Source organism: Thunnus thynnus, chromosome 1, assembly GCF_963924715.1.
Source record: "Thunnus thynnus chromosome 1, fThuThy2.1, whole genome shotgun sequence".
Lineage (NCBI taxonomy): Eukaryota > Metazoa > Chordata > Actinopteri > Scombriformes > Scombridae > Thunnus > Thunnus thynnus.
Genome location: NC_089517.1, coordinates 19696451 through 19719169, shown reverse-complemented (window position 1 = coordinate 19719169; position 22719 = coordinate 19696451). Strand labels below are relative to the sequence as shown.

Here is a 22719-nt window from a genome sequence, read left to right as displayed (position 1 = left end):
AAAGTGTCAGCAGTGTCAAGGCATCTAGTATTATAGTGGAAGTTTCTGCAGTTCTACCAAACACCTAGCTTCAGGTTTGGGAGATACATCCACAGCATACTAAAGCAGTAAATGTTCACAGGAATAAAACTATGCTGTATTTTGTCAGACAGGGCAGAGCAGCTCATGCAGAGTGCTGAACAGCATGACAAGACTCAGGTATTGTAAGTTACACTGTTCTTTCCAGTCCTTTGACGAGACTGTTTTGTTATTTAGTGCACTGCACAAAGAGCAGACAGTAATTAACACTTTACAATTTTCAATTAATTTCAGATTTGTTCCTTTTTTTATTTAAAATAAAAGACACAATTCAAAAGGCACAATGCTTTATTTCATAGATAATTCATAAACCAATACATTATCAAGTTATTTCTTAATTCTTTATAATATTAGGATTTTAGAAACATAACAAAATTAATTTATACAAAAGGTCATATTGAAGTCATTTCCCTCACATGATTTAGTGAAAGACATTTTCTGATGTCTACAACTTTGTGGAGAGGGTCACCACTGCTAATGCCCAAAATGAATCATGGTGACACTACACAGCATTCTGAAAACTAAAATAAGTTGCATAAAATGGTTCTAAATGTCATTTTTTGTTGAATGTTTTGGGAGGATTACCAAGATTAAATCTAAATCAACCTTCATGACAGTAAACTCTATTCAGACAAGATGACATGGTCATTGCCAAGTTGAAGCCCTGCTGTAGTGGAATATACTGAGGGGGTACATCATGGGATTAATAGCTCAAAGTAAACAACCACAGCCTCAGAAGTTACCCAAGTTATCGCTTGCCAGCACAAATGTGGTGACCTTTCTACAGTGTGGCTGCTTAATTACTTTTCTCCTTGCATACACTGAAATGCTGTGACTTAAAGGTTAACTTCTCCCAGCTGTTATATGCCAAGGTCTCCGACTCACAGTTTAAATTGAGGAAAAGGTAGACATGCTCAATCCCTCAAAGTAATCAAATAGTGATGCTGGTTCATGAAATGTATTGTGAATAGAAGTCTAAATACCAGTTTCTTGTGATGAACTAATCGACTAGTATTGAATGTTTGAAGTGAAATATGTTGACTTAAGCAGCAAATCCACACATGCAGAATCTGACAATGTTAAAATACTCATTTTATAGCTGTACAGAAAGTGATGGTGGATATTTCTGGGGCATGGACTAGGTTGAAGGCTAACTATAAAACAACTAAAAAGTGATTTAAGAGGTAAAGTCTGCATCACATCTTGGCAACAGATGTGTGTGTGGGTAAAACAAAAAAAATCCAAATAAGTTATAAACTGAGCTTGTGTTCCAGTCAACAGAACACAATTTTTAGATTGAAAATTGATTTAAAAAAAAACAAAGAAAAAAAACATATACAACAATCAAAATAACTCAAATAATAATGAAGTAGAGTGCACAGTGGACATCTCAAGTTTTTTCATAGCTGTCATAGCCTGTCTTAGTATCAAACCATTTGCATTGCAACTCAGTGACCCATTACTCTAGTTCTCACACTTAATGCCTTTCTATGGATACGCCAATGACTTGGCCTCAGTTGACCAGCCCAGTCACACAAAGCAAGACAATACAGAGGTCCTTGACCATGTCCTCCAACATGCCAGTGGCGCAGGTGAAGAAGTCCTAAGCCAAGCTCAGCAGGGTGCAGGTGGAGGACACACTGGAGGACCGCTCATGGACACTGTTGTTATTATCCAGAATTCCTGACACAAACTGTGTATTTGAAGTAGTGCAGCACCCAAGGGTTTTGGCCAGTTCGGGGCAGAGGGCCAGAGCCAGCCTCTGGAGGATGAGGTGGAATTTCCTGCGGAAGCTTCTGTTGATCCAGAAGTAGAAGATGCAGTTGAGGAAACCATTGGAGGTTGGCAGCCATACCACCACAAATTCAATCCACTCTGGTACACTGCTACCTGAGAGTGCTGTGGGTCAGAAAATATGTAAATGAGTATGTAATATTTCAACATTTTATTGTGAGTCATTCCCTTGACAGCAGTGATATGAAGTCATTAACTTAACATGTAGATATAAAAGTACAAATTAAGAGATGACTACGTTGCAGTGATGCTCACTATCATTTGGACATTAGCTCACTTTGAAGTTTAAGTTAATACTTTCAGCTTCATTTTGCAGGGATTTTCATCCATATCAGATGAATTACAGCCCTTTTTGGAAAAAGATTTCCAATTCTAAAAATATTCAGCTGTGACTCCACTTGATTACTCCAAGACAGCACATGGTGGGGGTAAATGAGAAAAAGTCAAAAAAGGTCTGACTCATAAAACTGGCCATGAATCAGTATATTCATGCCCAGAATTACATAAATAACTTTGACAGCCATTTCTCTCAGTACAATCCCTGTCGAAATTGATGGATGGATTTATAAAGGGGGAAATAGCCATTAAAGTTACATTCTTTAAGAGCAAATGGGTCCTAAACATAGGAGTGTTTAGGACCCATTTGGAGGCAGAAATCCTAGTCAAGCATACAAAACACAATATCAAGAAAGCATTGTTTGAACTTTGATGTACTTTTTGTATGACCCAACACAATTTAAAGCTGTACAATAACAATATGACACTTCCCATGTATAGTCCTTGTCCAAAAAAACTACTACACTACACCAACTTACACTACACAAGGAACCTAGCCATACAAAATGTGTTGCAAGAGCAGTTTTTATATATTTCACAACAGTTATAGTGGACCTCAGGAAAACTAGCAACCACACTGTAGAAGCTAATGGAGATCCAAATAAATAAATCTATTTATAGTGATTGATATACTCTATATCACCAGGATGCAGCGGCTACCTCATTAAGCTCCTTAACAAAAGAGAAATGTCCAGAGTGGTTTTCCCTCTTGAAGGAATAATGTTTCCTGTGACTTCTATATTTAGTTTTGCATCTGTAGGTATTTTCCACTCGTTGAAAGTTGAACAATTTTGTTTTGATTTTATTAGAAGCCAAGTTTAACTATTTGTCTAAATGTATAGAGAGATGAGCCAAAATATGGTAAATGTGCAGATTGGAGCAAAACTATATGTTCAGGCCAATTTGTACTTGTACCATGATGTGAAGGAGTTGTAAGAAAGTCACAGACATCCATCCATCTTCTATATTATTCTAAGAAATCCCACAAAAGGAGTTTCATCAACAAAATCCTAATGGCGATTTTTTAATCTTTCTTGCAATGAACCCCCTTTGAAGCTTATTCCCACTGCTTATTTCATGCTTACCATTGTAGATCATAGCTGCCATGCAGGGTGTCCAACAGGTGTAGTAGGCTGCCATCACAGGCACGAGCACTCTGGATGCAACGTTGTGTCTGCGGCGATGCGCACCGCTGTATTTGCGTAGTTTCAGTCTCTGTCTCTTGGCAGCGCACCACACTCTCAGGTTTGCATATGTCATAATGATGGAGCAAGGAAAGAATATAAAACATGTCAAGCTTAGGGTGTATACCGTGTTTGTAGAGTAGGATGGATTGCAGACCAGTGATGCAGTAGAAAAATGAACCTCGATAATGCCATCTGGAAATGGTATTGGCGAAAGTAAACACGGAGGGAAGCACCAGGCGAAGGCAATCAGGAGCAATGTCCTTTTTCGTGTCATCAGAGATGAGTATTTCAGCGGGTAAAACACTGCTATGTACCTCTCCAGGCTTATGGTGGCCAGTGTATACATGCAGGTGGAGTAGACTGTGGCATTGCAAAAGGCCACGACATGACAAAGCACATCTGGCCCTTCACTGTAGTCCTTTACCAGACTCACCCAGAGATTCAAGGGCATGACCAGCAGTCCAAACGCAGTGTCTGCAGCAGTGAGAGAGAGGAGGAAGTACCGAGAGCTTCTTGACCAACCAGCTACGGAGGAAGTAATAACCAGGAGAACTGCAATATTTCCCAAAGTGATCATCACGCCCAAAACGATTATTATGCTTACTTTGACGGACCGATGAGTCAGCTCGAGCACTCTCTGAGAGTCAGCACTTGACAGGTTGGAGTCGTCAGAATTTGACGTGTTGAGTGTTGTAAACATTTTTCCTCAGAGTGGCATTACTGCGACCAAATTATCAAGCACATGCGGCAAAAAAGTAAATGAAAGTCCATTGAAGTGAGCAAAAGTATGAACAAAGATGTGAGGTTACACTAGAAAGCAGCTCTGCAGCTGCTTGTAGCCTTTTACTACAACCTGAACAATCAGCAGCACACCTGAGGCAATTAGTGTCGGGTGGTGTCAGTCACCTCTCTGAAATCCACTGCAGCAGCATCAACAGTTGTTTTTTTTTTTACTGATACCACAATGATTAATTTATAGTTTTAGCTCATTTCTAATCATACATTTATAAATTGCATAATTTATTTATACAATAGATGTTTCACTTTTTTATTTTATTTCATAAGAACTTTACACAATTATAAGGAAAAATGGTAAAAGAGAAGAGGACAGGGAAAACAGAATGTAATATTTTTTTTAAAAATCATATAGTAACACAGACTAACTTAAGAAGTCTTCCAAATACATACGCAAATTGCCTTTTAAAAAGTGCATTTAAAAATTATTTTAGGTATTTAAGTGATATTATATTTAATTGAAAAATGGACACTTGGAAAAACCATCTCACAGAAGCCAAAACCTGAATTGAAAATGATAAAAGTAGGGCTGGTGTAAAAAAGACCATGAACTGCAGCGTCTCCTTGATAAAGGCAGAAAATGTTAAAGATAAATAAATTAAGCGACAAAGGCTAGTACACTCTTTAATCAGTCCAAAATGTTGAAATACATACTTTATCCACACATGCACAATTTCACTATGTGCTACAAATATAAATTTACTTGCACTTTTATTCATAAAATCAAACTTTGTAAATTCATAAATGCATGTGTGTGAGTGTGTGTTTGAATATGAGATCTCTGTAACAACGGTAGTAACAGTAAGTATGAAAGAATTGGGAGCACTCCTGTCAGAGAGGGGTGGGAACAACAAGTGTGACTGTTTGGTTTAAAGGATAAATTTAGATTTTTTAAAATTATTTGTAAATAGGGTTCTTGTCAACATCCAAGTCGTAATTACGACTGGGAAACTCAGATTTTTCAACAACGCTCCCTGGCTGGAAACAAACCATGGATATTATAGTTATGTGGTATGCACTTTAACCATTAGGCTTTGGGTGCACACCCTAGATTTCAGGTTAAGCTAATATGAAACTTCAACAGTCCAAGTTAAATCAAACCACTAATAATTGAGTTAGACACAGTCCTAGTCTTGGGTTCTGTTTCTGTGACATGCTATTGATGCAATTGTCTGTGGAGATCAAGATTTTTAGATGCAGTAAGAATCCACCAAACCTACAGCCCACAATGAGTTTTTATACATTAGCACACTATATACATAGGAGCTGGGCTAAACTACTTTATGGTATGTAGAAACTGACCTGTGTGTTCTCACTATGGCTTTATTAATACAGTTAGTAAGACAAAGTGTTAGCCCTGCGGGGCTTTCATCGCATTCAGTGGTTCTGTCTCACTAACTGGAAATAATGAAGATACCATGCGAGAGAGGACTGTAGCCTCAATATATTATTAAGGACTAAATGTATCCAATATCTATCATGAATAATTCATATTATAGAAACATTGTAATACAGCTCCTTTCATGTTTTACTATTAACGTTACTATTTTTAAATGGCTGTGTTTGTTGCAAATAAAAATGCCATTCTTGACTGCATTCACAACCACACATTCTATCAAGCTACAAGTTTGCAGTGCAGCCCACCTCGACAGCTTTCATCACAAACAATTCATCTTCACCAAAGAAGGGCCCACAGAAGATGTACACTCTGTCACAGCCTCAGAAGGACATCTCACAACAGATCATGGTCCAATTTCAACGATCATACACCATCAGTGTCAGGCTCCTCTCCACCTCCTATTCCAGTGAGAAGCTTAAGTGTTTTTGTCTGCACTGCTGAGTGGTAGCTGCCAACTGCCCTCTTTCAAAAAAATTGCATGACTCAAGGGCAAAGACAAGGGCAGGGAAGATTGTCACTAACCTTTCTCACTCAAGTAACCATCTGTTTCAGAGGTAGTCTTCTGTGTGACAGTCAGTCCATTAAACAGCATACAGACTTTTTCTGAGCACGGTCACCTACTTCCCTGTATCCACAGGGACGGTAATATCACCTATGATTTATTATATCTCTAGCAGACAATCATACAATCTTACTTGTCTTAGTGTATAAAGGTTTATATAAAGGAAAAGAAGATTTGAACCCTTGACATCACAGTGGATTCATCAAATGAACTCAAGAAATATCCTTCATGCAAATGAATGGGAAACCACAATAAAGAAGAATTTAAATGTGATATTTGTAATGTACAATTCAGGTAATAAAATAATATTTTAACTCCAAACTCATCACCTTTCCAGGCAGTGTCCTAGGGGCTTCAAAGTAATCAATCTTTTATCTCTCCTAAGAATCTGCTGCTAATAATATTAATGTTTAAATAGTAGTATAGCAGCTGCTACTGTGTGCCATGGGAGGAACCTTTCCTATAAAAGGTATGCAGCACACACAGGATGTACTGTAAATATACATGTATATATGGCCTTAAGACACAGCTTTTCTGTTCTGCTACCAAGGGGTGGATCCCCCAGAGGAGAACTGACAGCTATCTGCGTTTGATATATGTGTTTCTTACTGTCCTAATGAGCGGATTTCTCTTGGTGATGTCTAACATAAGGCCTGGAGGAGGGGGTGGACTCAGGCTCTTGGGTTAATATTCTTAGTCCCCTTCCCCCAGTGCACTCCTTCATGTTCGTTCCACAGTCGATTGCATGCTTCTTACCTGATTCTGTCTCGTTTGGAAAGACATGGAAGGATGGACTAAAGTGCAAAGAGTTAGTGGTATCCTATTTTATCACATAAAAGGTGCCAATACCAAATCCATTTATTTCCCTCTTAAAATGTTCCACTCTTGCTTTCCATTAGCAGAAAAATATTCAAGGCTAGTGTTATCTGACAACCTAATTATTCCACTAAATAAACCCACAGCCAATAAAAAGGTCTGTCCGCAAATGTAAAGCCTGTGTCTCAAAAAATTGGGGGGTAAATTTTAAGAGTGAAGAAGTGCACTCTGAGCCATTTTCATCCCCTCTCAGTTCATTCATAAATCCAGCGGCTTTTCAGAGTATTTCTTTGTGGCTAAAGTCTATGAGGTCTTTTTATATGACAGAGAGGGAGTGCTTGTGTGTGTTTCTATGTTGGGTCTACATGTGTGGGCGTGCACACACACAAGCAGTACTTGCCCAACGGTGCATGTGTAAATGTAGTTGATGCCATGCGAACATGAGCGAGATAGAGAGAAGATGGATTTATACACGCTTGCAATTGAATATCCTGTGAGTGGGTGGACTCCTCCATTGGCCACCTACTGCACAGCACTTCCTGATGTGGAGGAAGGTAGCCATTGATTTGATCGGTCTGTGTATGTGGGCTTGTGTGTGTGTGTGTGTGTGTGTGTGTGTGTGTGTGTGTGTGTGTGTGTGTGTGTGTCCGAGTGTTTGTGTGGGCTCTAATTCTTCCACAGAGGGTTGATGTATGATGTTTAGGAGAGATAGCATAGCGGGGAGGCTTGATGGGCAATTGTGTGAAAACTTGATGTCTGTCCTGACAGTTTGTCTAACTGATAAGAGCTCTGCCAGCACAGACAAAACCAACCTGGCAGGTTGGAAGTTATTAAAGTGGTGTCTAAGATATATCCTCTTTGTGCCTACACACCAATGTGTACTCCCTGTGGACTCAAATAAGGAAGACCATCTCCCTGCTGTGTGCAGAGATAAGTGCAGAAACTGAATGGAGAAAGTACTATATATGTTATCATGCGTTGCATATCAACAACAGAAGAAATATAGATTCATCATATTGCTGAAAGTGTGAAAGGCATGTATGAGTTTCCCTTTGTGTTTCATTGCCACTGAACAAATATATACCATAGGTGAGACAGAAGCAACAAGACAACTGTGGGAGTTTATTGATCACAGTTCAGTCAATTAAAACAAGCTTATCTCAAGGCTTTGGAGAGAAATATGCTGTATTCCTAACCACTGTGTGTGGACAGAGAGAGAGCAATCTGGTGCTCTATATTACTAAAAAAAATCCTGGGTAATTTAAGCAGCACATATTGACCCTGTTACACAATGTTTGTATGTCATAGTGCCTCTGCTCCTCTCGGTTTTACAAAAATATCATGCTGAAGCAAGAATTTCAGCCTTGCATAAGAGCTACTCCCCACTCATTTAAAAGGGCTGGAAATTGAATATCATTGAAGATCTTTTTGACTTTTAGGGTTTTGAGAGAATCACCATTGTGCCCAACTAATATGCTTCCCTGTAGTTGATCCTATGCAACTGGCTTCTTATTCTTTCACAAATCTCCTTTAAAAAAGGTTGATGGACTTTGGGAAAAGTAGTAGATTTAAACCAAATGATTGAAAGAGTGAGGTGAAGTTTGTGAATGAGAGTCTGTTGGAGCCCTGTCAACTTTCTATCATAAAATGTAGTAAATATAAAACTGTGACATTCATGCTTTGTCTGTGAGATAATGTGTTTTAATGAAAAACTTGCAAAACTTTACGCAGTTTAACAACCAGAAAAGCTGCATTCATTTATTTGACCTTTAATTTTGTGTGATTGCAACTTACATCACACAGTTCTTTGGTAGCCTTGCTGGTCAGGAGCATAGCAGCTTTATTTTGGAGCCAGTTGCTCCCCAATGACCTTACATTGAATGCAATCTGTCATATCTACATTTCAAGGTATTTCAAGTTCACTATTAGACTGCAAATTTTACTGATAGTGCATCATACTAAAACCTTGGTCAATGTCTATAGCATAGTGTTATGTAGAAGTGACAATACACATGCAGTCTAAACACCACTATGCAGACAGATTGATTTAATCATATCAAAACCTGAAACCTAAACTGGGATTGAAAAGCCACATTATCTATAGAAATCCACACCCGATTTCACTCTATTATTCTTTATTAGGGAAGTACAATCTTATCATTTTGTAGAAGTTAATATGATAATCGAAATATATTTTAAATACTGCTTGTACAAGTTACTTTCCATTATCTCGTAGTAATACTGTCTCTGCATCCAAAACATAACAGCAGTTTCTGAGAAATATTTTAGCTACTACTTTTTAAAGTCTACACTGATCATATATTGAATATAATATTTACCTGATTGTTGGAGACTTTGTTATTGTAGTCTCTGGACTGTTAAATTGATTCTGATTCTGAGAGGGAAAGTCGACAGAAGAAAATGGCAAACTCTGGACCAAAATCTAAACTTTTCTCTGCAACTTATCTGAACTGTCATTTGCATTTCCTTGGTTTAAACAAGATAAGACAACAAATTGGACCATGAAGCTGAGCAAACACTGTCATCTCTCCATTTCAAGATTATGCACAGACTTCTGTCCTTAAAGCAAATGAGCAAGTCAAACCTTTCAGTGGCACTTAAATTCACTGTCTTTCCTGGTTATATTTAAAAAATGCATTTTAGTAAAATGTAAGATAAGATTAAGTGGCAGCTGTAGGAAACATGTCCTCCTCCAAAACACCATGTTTTTATACTTTCTAGACAATTTTGAGCAGAGAACCTGTAACATATTGCTCCAACAAGTCATTTTTGGTATGGACTTTTCAACTTTGCCAAAGTGTATTGTGATCAACACTTCTATTGACTTTTACAAGCAAGAACAAGCAGGAGAGAACGGTGGTATAGTCCAGTAAAGAATATGTACAGTATGTTTTTAGACTCAGGTATTTTTGAAATCTGCTGATGCACAGTGTTGTTTGGTCATATAAATGAGAACATTTGTGCATTTGGCCCCCAGAAACACATAACTTGAGATGACTGTTCTCTCTGTGCTAGCAGAGGTCACACTGGTGTTTCACTGCTCTACAGTCTAATAGTGTATCATCTCCACTTAAAAACCCTGACCCTGCCTGGTTCTCTCCACTCCAGAGCAAAGAGTGATAAAAATTACAGTTGTGTAACTGCAATAATGAGGCCATTTGTGTGAATTATAGTGAAAACTGAAAAAGTAAGATCTAAAAATGTGCTCGGAGAGAGTAATGCTGCATCTTGATGCACAGTAATATTTACATGCCTTCCTTGTCTTATCACCAACATGTAATGAGATGTTTAGATACTGCACTCTATAAAACATATCTCATGTTTTGTTTTTGTTAAGTTTGACAGAGAGATTTTATTTGTAAACCTGAATAATTGAAAACATGCTTAATCATGCTTGTCTAGTTTCAAATATTTCTTGCACAGACCACTGTGTTATGTCAGGGTGTGGCTGAGAGGTCAGACAGGAGAGGAGAGGAAAACATTGTTTGCAGCACTACTCTACCAATAATAGATATGAAGTTTATAATAATACAATAAATAATGCAATAGATAAGGCCAGCAGCTCAACCCAGTCATCACAAGACTGGCTACCTTTAGTCAAAGTCTCTTTTGTGATTGCCCTGTCTGCAAAGCTAGTGACTTTCTCTTTTATCAGTTGTTCTGTTCCTGTTGATTGTGCAGAGAAATGCTTATTACTAGATGACGTCATCCATGTGTGCGTCAAACCTTTGATGCTGAGTAACAGGCAGTGAATGAAAATGAGCTACTGAGTGTGGCTAAAAGGGCTGCCTGTTAAAGTTATGGCAATAATTGTCTCCTCTGCTGCTGTACTTACCTCAGAATATGCAGAGTTTATCAGCAGCCTAATATTATGTCCTTCAACAACCACAACTACAACAACATCAGAAATTCTACGGCCATCAGAGAGACATAACCAAACATTTGTGTTTTTCAGATTACTGTGTTGGATTTGGCATGTAATTTTAATGTTGTTACAGCTGAATCCCAACCTTTGGAAAAGTAAAACCCTCAAGCACTTACTCAAGCAGAGTCATGTTTATCTGTATAACATCACTTGCAAGGTCTTAATGGGCTTCACAACCTCACAACATAAATAGTTTCACACTCAAGCCAAGTTCTCTAAGATAACAGGGAGAAAAAAGAGTTAGCAAAATTGAAAAAGAAATAGAAGAAGAAATAGAAGAAGCCTTTGGTTGAAGAAATTTAAACACATCTTTGGCAGAGTGTGCAATAAAAACTGTAGGAGGGAAAAAAAGCAAACTAGACTAAGAGTCTACAGCCATGCTAACGGCTCTGAGAGGCAAGACTTTTGCACAGCTGTGCTTTGATTATAAACCAAAGTATTAGAAAAGATGAAACTTTGACCTGATGATGGCACTAGATGAAAGGTCAGGGCATCACCAAAGTCTGTTTTTATCCTGAGGTGAACAAAAATGTCTGTACAAAAAACCACGGTAATCAATCTAATAGTTATTGGGATTTCCATCCTAATAACTAATAACATCCCTGGAGCCACAGTACAAGCTACTAGCATGGCTACATTAAAGTGGAACAGAGTTGGTAGAAAATCAAAACACAGTGGGTTTATAATCCAGTTACACTAACTCCAGCACTCATTAATGTACAAATACTAATGTAATAAAATCAATCAAATTGATTCAGTATGAGAAGTCTTCTATGTACAACACTATGCATTATGCATATAAATACTATGTACAGTATGTTTCTAATGTATGATACTAATTGTGTTGTTTTGTGGTATTTCCCTCCCATAATGTATTCCACTCAGAGGCACACACACACACACACACACACACACACATACACAAACCAGTTCACAGGCAACTCTGCACATGAAGTTTGGTGAGGTAGCTGATGCAGAATGGTTTATCTCATGTTTTGAACACCACATAAAAAGATCAAAAGCAGAATCAATGTAATGCACACACTGTCAACTTTTTATCTCCAGCCTCCGGACTGCTGTCAAGCTTAATAACGAGCACTTATTAAACCCATTTGTTTGGTGAGAATCACTTTATTTACCATGCTAACAGAAAATCAGATTGTAGCTTCCACAGATGAAATCTTTCTGTGAAGAAAACAAAAACACATTTAAAAGACATGCCCGAGTGTTCGGCACCAGACTGTGATAAGAGCCATCTTCATGCTTCATCTTCAGGCTCAGAAGGAGAAATGTTATATGCTTTATTACCTGATAGTACGGCCCAGTCATTGTCAAGACTCAGTAATGTTGTTGTCAGACATTACAGCTTTTATTGCCAATAAAATTGCATCTTTCCAGCTGGTTCCTTTACAGTTAATATACCATCAGTAGTACTGGCATAATGGCAAAGATGTCATTGGTTTCTACACTTAGAGTAATTGGATTTGCAGTAATTTAAATCCTAAATGGAATGAAATTAGGAATAAATATTAGTTAACAAAATTAGAAAATGTATTTAAAATCCTATAATGTGATAGAATAAATAGAGGTAGAATGCATGTAGTCAATTTATATGTAGCAGCCATAATTTGAAATGTATGACCCTGCTCTGTAGATAACTGATCTGCTTAAGTCAGCAAGGTGTTTGCAGGTCCATGGAGAGGTCATGAGGGTCTCAGCACTGAATAATTGTTGACGCTGAAAGCTAAAGCACTGAAAGCAGCTCTATCATACATCCTGGTTCACACCACACATCTTCAGTCATCTGAAGAGGTGGATAGAAAAACCAGAATCTCTTACCAAGCACTTGGACACAGTGTAGACCAAGATGCTGCCAGACAGGACTCCATGTGGAGTGCACTCATAAGGCAGGATGGTGGATCCTGGCCTCTTGATCTGTGAGATTCACTTTGAAAGTTAGTAGGCGTTCAGCTGCATTACTAACCCGGCAAAACAGGCAGCTGCCCAGGGGCCCCAAAATCCCCAGCTTTACTCCATATTATTTGTGTCTACATAATGTAGGGCAAGGTAGCATTATTCACTCATAGGAGTACTACAAGGCTGCAACCAACAATTATTTTTTATTATCAATAGGTATGACAATTATTCTCTCTAAAAATTGATTGATAGTTCAGTGTATAAAATGTCAGAAAATAGTGAAAAACGACGGTCATTATTCCAAACCTTTGCCCCAGATCCCCATAGGAGGCTAATCTGGCCATGATTCAGACCCAAAACGTCTCTGCGTTTAAAAAAACAAAAACAAAACAACAAGCACTGCATTGGTGAGGGCATCATTTTTCAGGTATTGGTGAGATGATGAAGTACAATCCAAACAGGCCTTTTGGAATAAAAAATCCAAGAGTTTGAGGTCTTATTAGATTCCAAAACACTGCAGAGCAGTTTAAATTACCATGAGAAAGGATATTACAACTCTGGAAAGTTATCACGCCAGCAGTGTTTTTATCCTCCATTGCAGTGGTCACGAGGTAAACAATAGAATAACACTGTTCACAGTACAAACAACCCTGTGATTTGGTGCTGCGTTGTTTTTTACACAGTGAAAATGGTCTTAGTGAGTGAACCTGCACTTTAACAGGTGAACTTTTGTTAAATCTTACATGTTTCTAAAAAGTTAAAATAATCACTGATAAATTCCTTTGTTTTTCAATGGTAAGAAGTGTTGAGTAAAGCATTAGATACACGTTTTCAACATACTTTGAGGCACTATATCCTGTCAGTGGGTTACATACGTATACGTTAGGCAACCCTGGTGAAGCTTCTTGCCATCTTTGTTCATACTAAAGAAAATCAGACAACAGTCATTTCTTGCTCCTAATTTCAGCCAATCAGGGCACATTCAATATATTCAAACATCAAATTTTTAGCTGCAGTCTTTTTTCTGTCCATTTTATATCAGACATCCTACTAACTGCCATTGTTGAATGATAGAGCACTTCACTCATGTAGAGCATCCCTGCCTATCCTTCTTTCCCTCCCACTCAATCTATGTCCCCTCCTGTTCTGGATTCACTGCTGTTTATCTAAGCAGGAGCAGGTGCTTGCTGAGGAATCCCTTAGGATTTCATCTTCATATGAAGCTTGTTTACCATTCACATATTGATGCCCTGTTCACTATATAGCCGCTTCCTCAGTGTGTAGTGGAGAAATGGTAAAAGATTGATTTCTGGTATTTGCACACTACAAAACACAACATATTTTATCACTGAAAACAGACACTGGCCCATTATGATGAGGTTGACAGTTGTATATTTATTAGTTGTAAGCCCATTATTGAGAGGTAGCTTGTCAGTGTGATAGAGTTTTTACCCAATCTACCTTGTTGCTTTCATAAATGAGACTGGGTTTATTGAGACTGGGTGTGTTTTTGTCACTCTTCCTCCTCCATCATTCTTTCATAACCACTATCTTTAATATTGCACAAAAACCACACGTACAGGATGTCTGTTTCTGACCTGTTGGGACCCTAGTGAATCATAAAACATGCGAGATCCCTTTGTTACACAGTGACATAAGAATCATTTGTAAAAAAAAAAACAACGATTGCACCGTGTATAGAGGTTGCATTAATTCCTATGATGAATTTCTCAAATGTCACAGGTTTCATAGGTTGTTCCACAAAGTGTAGTCACAAGAGAACTTTTAAGAATAAATATTTCTATGATATGAATGCTGCACATCAAAACCCATTTAGAGTAATTACACACTAGGAAGTATGAATGTAGACGTCTTAAATAATTTGTTCTTTTAAACGTTCTCAAATATGTTTACTCAGGGCCCGGCAGGCTCTTTGTGTGTATTCTTTCGAATGTCTTCAATGTTTTGTCAGCACAAAGCTCCACTGCATGCAGATATGTTTTTGATTCAGGTTAGATACATTTTCTTTTTCTTGTTGTAATGTCACCTTTGCACACACAGACTTTACTACATCAAACATGTCTATAGGTCACTTTAAACCTTTGAATTCACTTTTAAGACATGTGTGCAACATTTTATAGATTGAAGAAGTGGTGTTATGTCAGGCAGCCAGGCTCCAGGAGCAATAGTGCCATTATTTTACCCATAGAGATAATAAATAACTGGCTCTTCAAACATTCCCATCAATTAATTAATTAATTGTCATTTCCCATCTCTCCTGGATAAATTATCACTATACAATGAGCGACAGAGCCAAAAGCTTATTAGAAAGTCAAAGAATGGCCAGGTCAAGAGTGTTACTGCTGTGATAGGGATGAACAAACTGTCAAAGGGCAGAAGAACAAAAACATTAACCCTGAGCCACTCTGAGTGGCACACGGTGGTTTACTGTTGTTTTATATAGTTTCTAAGCGATCAAAAACTATGTACAATTTATCCAGCATTTAGTATTACAGTAATGCTTAAACTGTTGCAGTCATGATATCCTGCTTTTGGTCCAAATTAAACAGGCGATCCATGTAATATAAAAACCTGTGTGCTACATACATTACAATGTCTTTTGTTCTTTGCTGCCACATCAGTCGCCATCTCTCAACACCTGAGAGCTGCATGGCTAATTGGTTATTATATCTCAGTATGAGTTGGGAAAACTACAACTGCAATAAAAAAGACACTGTGGACCATCAACAAAGCTCTTACTTCTGAACACACCTCTAGGGTGTCTACATTTAAAAATAATGCAATTGTGAATATATATTGACTTAAAACCCAAAGGTATAAGAATGCCTGGCTACTTAGATAAATCAAAGATTATAAGAGTGTTAACTACACATGTCATTAGGTCCAAGATAAAATACAGATCTGGTGAAGGTTAGCTATTTTGGTCTTGTTCTCTGATACAAACTGCCTGATGAAGATGGAAAATCTTACTGAGAGTGTGCGTATCTGTGGGATGATTTTGTGGTTTGTCAATGTCATTGTGGGTGTCAGTGTTATTTGTTCTTGTATTTTATTGAATATAGTTTCACGTCACTTGTTGCTATATGCACTTTAATTTAAAGCACACTGAGCTTACTTCTAATAAAATATGCCATATGAATAACATTTCATTTTCAAGATAAGTACTGCTAATTGGAACAGAACAATTTGCATTTGCAAAAGGACGTACAAAAGGGGAATCAATGACTATTACAGGATTATGAAGAACATCATAGATAAATATTGAGGCAGTGCCCCTGTCTTTTTTTGTCCTAAAAGCAATGAAAATGGGATTAAGGCCGGCTTACCTTACCGAGACCACAGGTGTTACATTGATAACGCCCTTAATCAGATGAATAATCAGCATTGCTTTTGTTGGTAATATAATATTCATGAGGTCGATCTTTAGATTCTCACTAAATAGTTACTGGTGCAATGTGTTTAGGTATGATTACAATCAAGTTTGATTAACAAATAGACAAAACTATGGTTTGATAGTGAGCCTACATATTGTGTGGATATTGTAGGATTTTGTCTTTCACAGACAGTACCTGCAAAAACTATTTTAACATCATTAAAAACAAAAGGACAGATACAAAAAAAAAAATCTGTTAATGGATAAAGGAACTGTCTAAAATTTAATTTAGAAGGAATGGTCCTGTGTTTCTGAGGCTAAAGGAGAGGGGAAGGAGACACTGAAGCACCTTTCTGTAGCATTCAATACTTGTCTTGCTTGACATCAATATACTTCTGGGTCAGTTCTCTAAGTTGGAAACTTCAAGTCAAAAAAAGAACTAAAAGACTAAAACTCTCCAAAATGTAGCTTTTCATTTCCTTTCCTATCTTCACATTGACCCTTTCCATGCCCTTTATCTGTGGATGCAGCCCCAGTTTATCTCATATTCCTCCTGTGATCTATCCGCTATATCTTAACAATTCACTGGTAATATACACGTTTTATTTAGGCCAACAATAGGAATCTATTAATGAATCATTAACGCAGTAATACTGTGGCAGCCGTGGTGATAATGAATATGGATGTTGGCAGCATCACTTCTGTCAAATGGAGGCTTTAGTATGGGCACGCTGGCACAGAGCGAGAAATGTGTTTTTTTGGCTGCTGCTGCTGCATCCCATGTGTCACAGACTCGATAACGCTCTTTTATCCCCTCCATACCGTCATCTCCACGTCCACAGTACCTATGATTCATCAGAGCTTTGGTAGCCAAAAAGAATATGAGATTAAATTTTTAAAAATGTATATGTTAGTTTACATTAATATGCTGATTAATTTGAAAAAAAGAAAAGAGAAAAGGAGCCACTGTGCAAAATATAAATAATTTTATGATGAAGAAAAGTTCACAATGATTCTTTTTTTATTATTAATTTAGTGCAATGATGCATAATTGAGTAGATTAAAACATCCATAGTACTATGAACACAACATATTTCATCCATAATAGTTGTCATTACACTGAGACATACAGTAGTAAGCAATTAGACCAATTAGGGCTACACATAGCCACCTTTATCTGTTAGTACAGTATGTATAATTTGGTGTATTCAGACTGAGAGAGATCGTCATGATTGAAATGTGGTGAATGGAGACTACCATATCTGAAATCATAAGGAACACACATTTATCATGGTGATCATTTTGAATTGTTAAACACAGGAATAAGTAGTAGCATCCATAATGGCTACCATCTATCAACTGTGTCAGTTTCAGAGCCGCTGTAATGAGCTCAATGGCTAACTGGTACATTACACCTAAATGAAACATATAATAAAGTTACTATATATTTTTTTTTACATGGTTAAGGTCATTGAATAGATTTCTTTTTCAGAAGCTGGTTTATCTGCGGTCACTGGAGGTTTTATGTTTGATTCAGCCATATTGTGACAAGACAGTGTCACCTTGTCCTTGTCTTTGTATTTAATACAGATTGAGCAGTAGGATAAATTGTCTCCATAAAATATTTCCATCACTCCAAGCAATACATGTATGAATGTCGAGTGAAGTCAAGTCAATTTTATTTCTATGGTGCCAAATCACAGCAAAAGTTATCTCAGGGCACTTTTCATATAGAGCAGGTCAGGACTATACTCGAAATGATTATCGAAATATGACTAATAATAATAACAGTTGCAGCAGTAGGTGTCAAGCAGGACCACAGGGGCAGCAGGTGGTCCGCAACCACAGATCCATACATACCTGTGAGATGAGAAAGCACAAAACTACAAGGAGTTAAGTTAAGTTAGTAACATGCATTAATGGGACATGAATGTGTACAGATGGAGAGAGGACAGAGGAGCTCAGTGTATCATGGGAAGTCCCCCGGCAGTCTAGGCCTATAGCAGTATAACTAGGGGCTGGTCAAAGGCAAGCCTGGGACAGACCTAGCTATAAGCTAAACGAAAGTTTTAAGCCTACTCTTAAACATAGAGAGGGTGTCTGCCCCCCAGACCCAAACTGGAAGATGGTTCCACAAGAGAGGAGCCTGATAGTTGAAGGCTCTGCATCTCATTCTACTTTTTGAGACTTTAGGAACCACAGGTAAACCTGCATTCTGGGAGCGCAGTGTTCTAGTGGGGTAATAGGGTAGTATGAGCTCTTTAAGATATGATGGTGCCTGACTATTAAAGACTTTGTGGGTGAGGGGAAGGATTTTAACTTCTATTCTAGATTTTACAGGGAGCCAGTAGAGAGAAGCTAAAATGGGAGAAATATGATCTCTTTTTCTAGTTTTTGCTGCTGGAGAATCTTTAGAACTTTGTTAGGGCAGCTTAATAATAAGGAAATTGCAATAATCCAGCCAGGAAGTAACAAATGTGTGGACTAAATTTTCAATATCTTTTTGAGACAAGATGTGTCTGATTTTTGCAATGTTACATAGGTGAAAAAAGGCAGTCCTTGAAATTTGTTTTATGTGGGAGTTAAAGGACATGTCCTGATTAAAGATAACTCCCAGATTACTTACGGTGGTGCTGGAGACCAGGCTAATGCCATCCAGAGTAGCTGTATCATTAGATAAAGTGTTTCTAAGGTGTTTAGGGTCAAGCACAATAACTTTTGTGCAACAGTTTTGTATGAATTAAGTAGCAGAAAATCGCAGGTCATCCAGATCTTTGGTTAATTGATTGGTTACATCTGGTTTCATTGATAAATATGATTGGGTATCATATGCATAACAATGGAAATTTATGGAGTGTTTCTGAATATTATTGTCTAAAGGAAGCATATATAAGGTGAATAGTATTGATCCAACCACAGAACCTTGTGGAACTCCATGTTTAACTTTTGCGTGCATGGAGGAGTCATTGTTAACGCGTACAAACTGAAATCAATCTGATAAATAAGACTTAAACCAGCTTAATGTGGTTCCTTTATTGCCAATTAAATGTTCTAGTCTCTGCAATAGGTTGTGATGGTCAGTTGTGTCAAATGCAGTACTAAGATCTCACAAGACAAGTACAGAGAGAAGTCCTTTGTCCAATGCAATTAGGAGGTCATTTGTAACTTCCATCAGTGCTGCCTCTGAATCCTGACTGAAAATCCTCAAATAAACTAGTATTATATAGAAAGTCACACAACCGGCAACTGCTTTCTCAAGGATCTTAGAAAGAATGGGAAGGTTAGATATAGGTCTATAGACAGTCTATAGATATTTAGATATATATCAGGTTTTACAGCTGTTTCTAAGGTTCCTGTGTTTTTCTAATAGTTAGAATTTTATCATTAAAGAATCTCATGAAGTCGTTACTACTGAGAGCTATAGGAATACATGGATTAATAGAGTTATGACTCTTTGTCAGCCTGGCCAAAGTACTAAAATGGAACCAAGGGCTTTTTTTATTCTCCTCTATTAATAATGAGTAATAGGCAGCTCTGGCATTACAGAGGGTCTTCATGTATGTTTTAAGACTATCTTGCCAGACTAAGTGAGATTCTTCCAGTTTGGTGGGACGCCAAACCCTTTCAAGTTTTTGCAGTGTTTGCTTTCATTTGTAGGTTTGGGAGTTAAACCATGGCGCTCACGTCTTTTGTTTTATTATCTTCTTCTTTAAAGGGGCAATGGAGTCGAGTGTTATTCACAGTGAGCCTGCTCCACTATCAACAAGTTGATCAATTTGGGAGGGACTAAAGTTAACATGAGAGTCCTCTGTTGTATTGAGACATGGCATTGAATTCAGTGCTGATGGAATCGCTTCCTTAAATTTAGCTACAGCGCTATCAGATAGCCATCATTTTTGTCTAATGAGGTATAGTCCAGTAATAGGAATTCAAAAATTACTAAGAAATGGTCCAATAAAATAGGATTTTGTGTCAGAGTCTGCTCTCCCCCTCACCTGTTGCTGTGGGAATTTTCATTCAGTCTCACTCACTGCTCTGCCACACCCCTCATTAGTTCAACCACTTTCACCTGGCGCTCCCACCTGCTCATCATCTCCAATCAAGTCAGTATATAAGCTGCCTCGGCCCACTCCCTCTTTGTCAGATTGTCTATGCTACTATGCTAAGTTGTCTTGCCTTCAACTCCGGACTGCCTTCCTAGTTCCTGATCGGCTTGTCTCTGACCATCGCTTGTCGTCTCTGCCCCGGTACACCCACCAGCCTTCTGTCCCTGACTCTGAGTTCTGCCTGCCTGTTCTGTGGTCTTTGTCTGCTTGTGGTTGAGAGACGTTCCGATTCCTGCTCTGCCATCTTCTCTGGTTACATCTGCTCTGCTGCCTGTTTACCTGCTGCTGAAGCAGCCCAGTCCACGACGCCCTGCCTACTGCCTTCCAGCAGTCAGTACCCCCCCCCCTTCTCTGCACACTGCTGCTTCCCCTGGAGCTCTGGACTAGAGACTGTTCTTGTGCAGTGTTGCGTCTTTCCCTCTTTGTCACCGGTCAAGCCTGCCTAAGAACTGTTGGACTGTTGCCAGTGCTGTGGTTTGTCTGCCTTGGGAGTGGAAGTTCGGGGTTCGATTCTCAGTGGAGCCATACTCATCAGAACTGTGTTTCTCTGACAGTGCTACTATTGTCTTGACATTGTGTGGAATAAAGACTGTAAAATATATACTGGTGTCATTTGTGCTGCAATTGGGTCCATTCTATACCCATTACAGTATAATCTGACCAATTATGGATCCAGCGCACAAACCCTCACCGCTGAGTCGCCTCGAAAGGATTGAAGGCGTCCTTCAACAGCATGAGGCCATGATGACAGCAGCCGCGACTGAGGCCAAACAGGCAGCAGCAGCCCACGAGCAGGCGCCAACGATGTTAGCTGGACAGCTGTAGCAGTTATCAGTCCTGCTAACCCAAGCCCCTCAAGCCTCTGGGGCTGCCTCTCCTCCTGCTCCGCCTGCTACAGCTCCTGCACCTGCTCCAGCCTCTTTGCCACTCATGGATGCCCCTGAGCCCCGGGTGGGAATCCTGGAGCGCTACAAGGGTGACCTAGAGACCTGTGGCCCTTTCCTCACCAACTGCTCTCTCCTGTTTGCTCTGCAGCCCCAGCAAGTGGAACAACTCGGCCCTCTGCGACGCATTCCTCAACGGGTTGGCCGACTACATCAAAGATAAACTGGTTTCTTATGACATGCCCACCACGTTGGATGGGGTGATTGAGTTGGCCACCCACATCGACCTCCGCATCCAGACCCAGTGACGAGAGAAGCGTCAAGGGGGAGCCCATCGCCCTCTGCCGTGCCGCTCCCATGGGGGTCACCAACTCTGACTCCTCTTCAGTTCTGCAGACAGGGGACCCTGAGCCTATGTAGCTGGGATGCACCTCCCTCACCCCAGAGGAGAAGGAGCATCGCCATAAGGCCAACCTCTGTCTCTACTGTGGAGCAGCAGGGCACTTCATCTCAAGATGTCCAGCAAAAGCCAGGGCTCATCAGTAATGGGGGAGATCCTGGTGAGCCCAACTTCCCTAGCATCTCCCTGTCCTCAAAGAGCTCTGCTCCAGGCCCGGCTCCTCCTTCCAGACGGTACCCACACCATGGCAACCTTCATTGACTCTGGGGCTGATGCCTGTATTATTGACGAGGAGCTGGCCCATCAGTTGGGGCTCGGGCGGGTTCCCTTGCCACAACCGGTTCCCACTAGAGCCCTAGATGGACACATATTGGGCAACGTCACACACCAAACCTCTCCTGTCCATCTGCTGCTCTCTGGCAACCACCACGAAACAATCCAGTTTCACATCCTGAGCTTACTCCGTCCGCCTCTCATCCTGGGGTATCCTTGGTACCCTAACATTGACTGGGTCACAGGGGCCATTTGGGAGTGGAGCCCCTCCTGTCATCTTAGGTGCCTGCAGCAAGCCTCCTTGCCACTTCACTCCCCCAGCCTCAGCTCCTCGCCCGATCTCTCCAGGGTGCCGCCGGAGTACCACGACTTCTGCCTGGTCTTCAGTAAAGCCAAAGCCACATCTCTGCCTCTGCACCGCCCCTACGACTGCGCTATTGACCTCTTGCCTGGGACTTCACTCCCCAAGGGGCGTCTGTACTCCCTGTCTGAGCCTGAGAGAAAGGCCATGGAGACTTACATCAATGACTCTCTGGCCGCGGGTCTCATCCGTCCTTCTTCCTCTCCTGCTGGGGCGGGTTTTTTCTTTGTGGAGAAGAGGGACAAGACCCTGAGACCCTGCATCGACTACCAAGGGCTAAATGACATTACTATCAAGAACAGGTACCCGCTGCCACTCATCTCTTCCGCCTTCGAGCTGCTCCAGGGGGCCACCATTTTCACCAAGCTCGACCTGTGCAACACCTACCACCTTGTCCGCATCAGAGAGGGAGACGAGTGGAAGACGGCCTTCAACACCCCGACAGGGCACTATGAGTACCTTGTCATGCCA

At 39.7% G+C, this 22719-nt stretch overlaps 1 protein-coding gene across 1 annotated transcript; it reads right to left on the bottom strand.

The window, feature by feature from the left end:
* Positions 1-348: 348 nt before the first annotated feature.
* Positions 349-4292, bottom strand: zgc:162592 (uncharacterized protein LOC561993 homolog). Its single transcript, XM_067599267.1, has 2 exons — positions 3294-4292; positions 349-1977 (listed from the first exon to the last, which is right to left on the bottom strand). The coding sequence occupies exons 1-2, from the start codon at positions 4093-4095 to the stop codon at positions 1682-1684; spliced, it is 1098 nt and encodes a 365-aa protein (XP_067455368.1). The 5' UTR covers positions 4096-4292; the 3' UTR covers positions 349-1681.
* Between the last annotated feature and the right edge of the window lie 18427 nt (positions 4293-22719).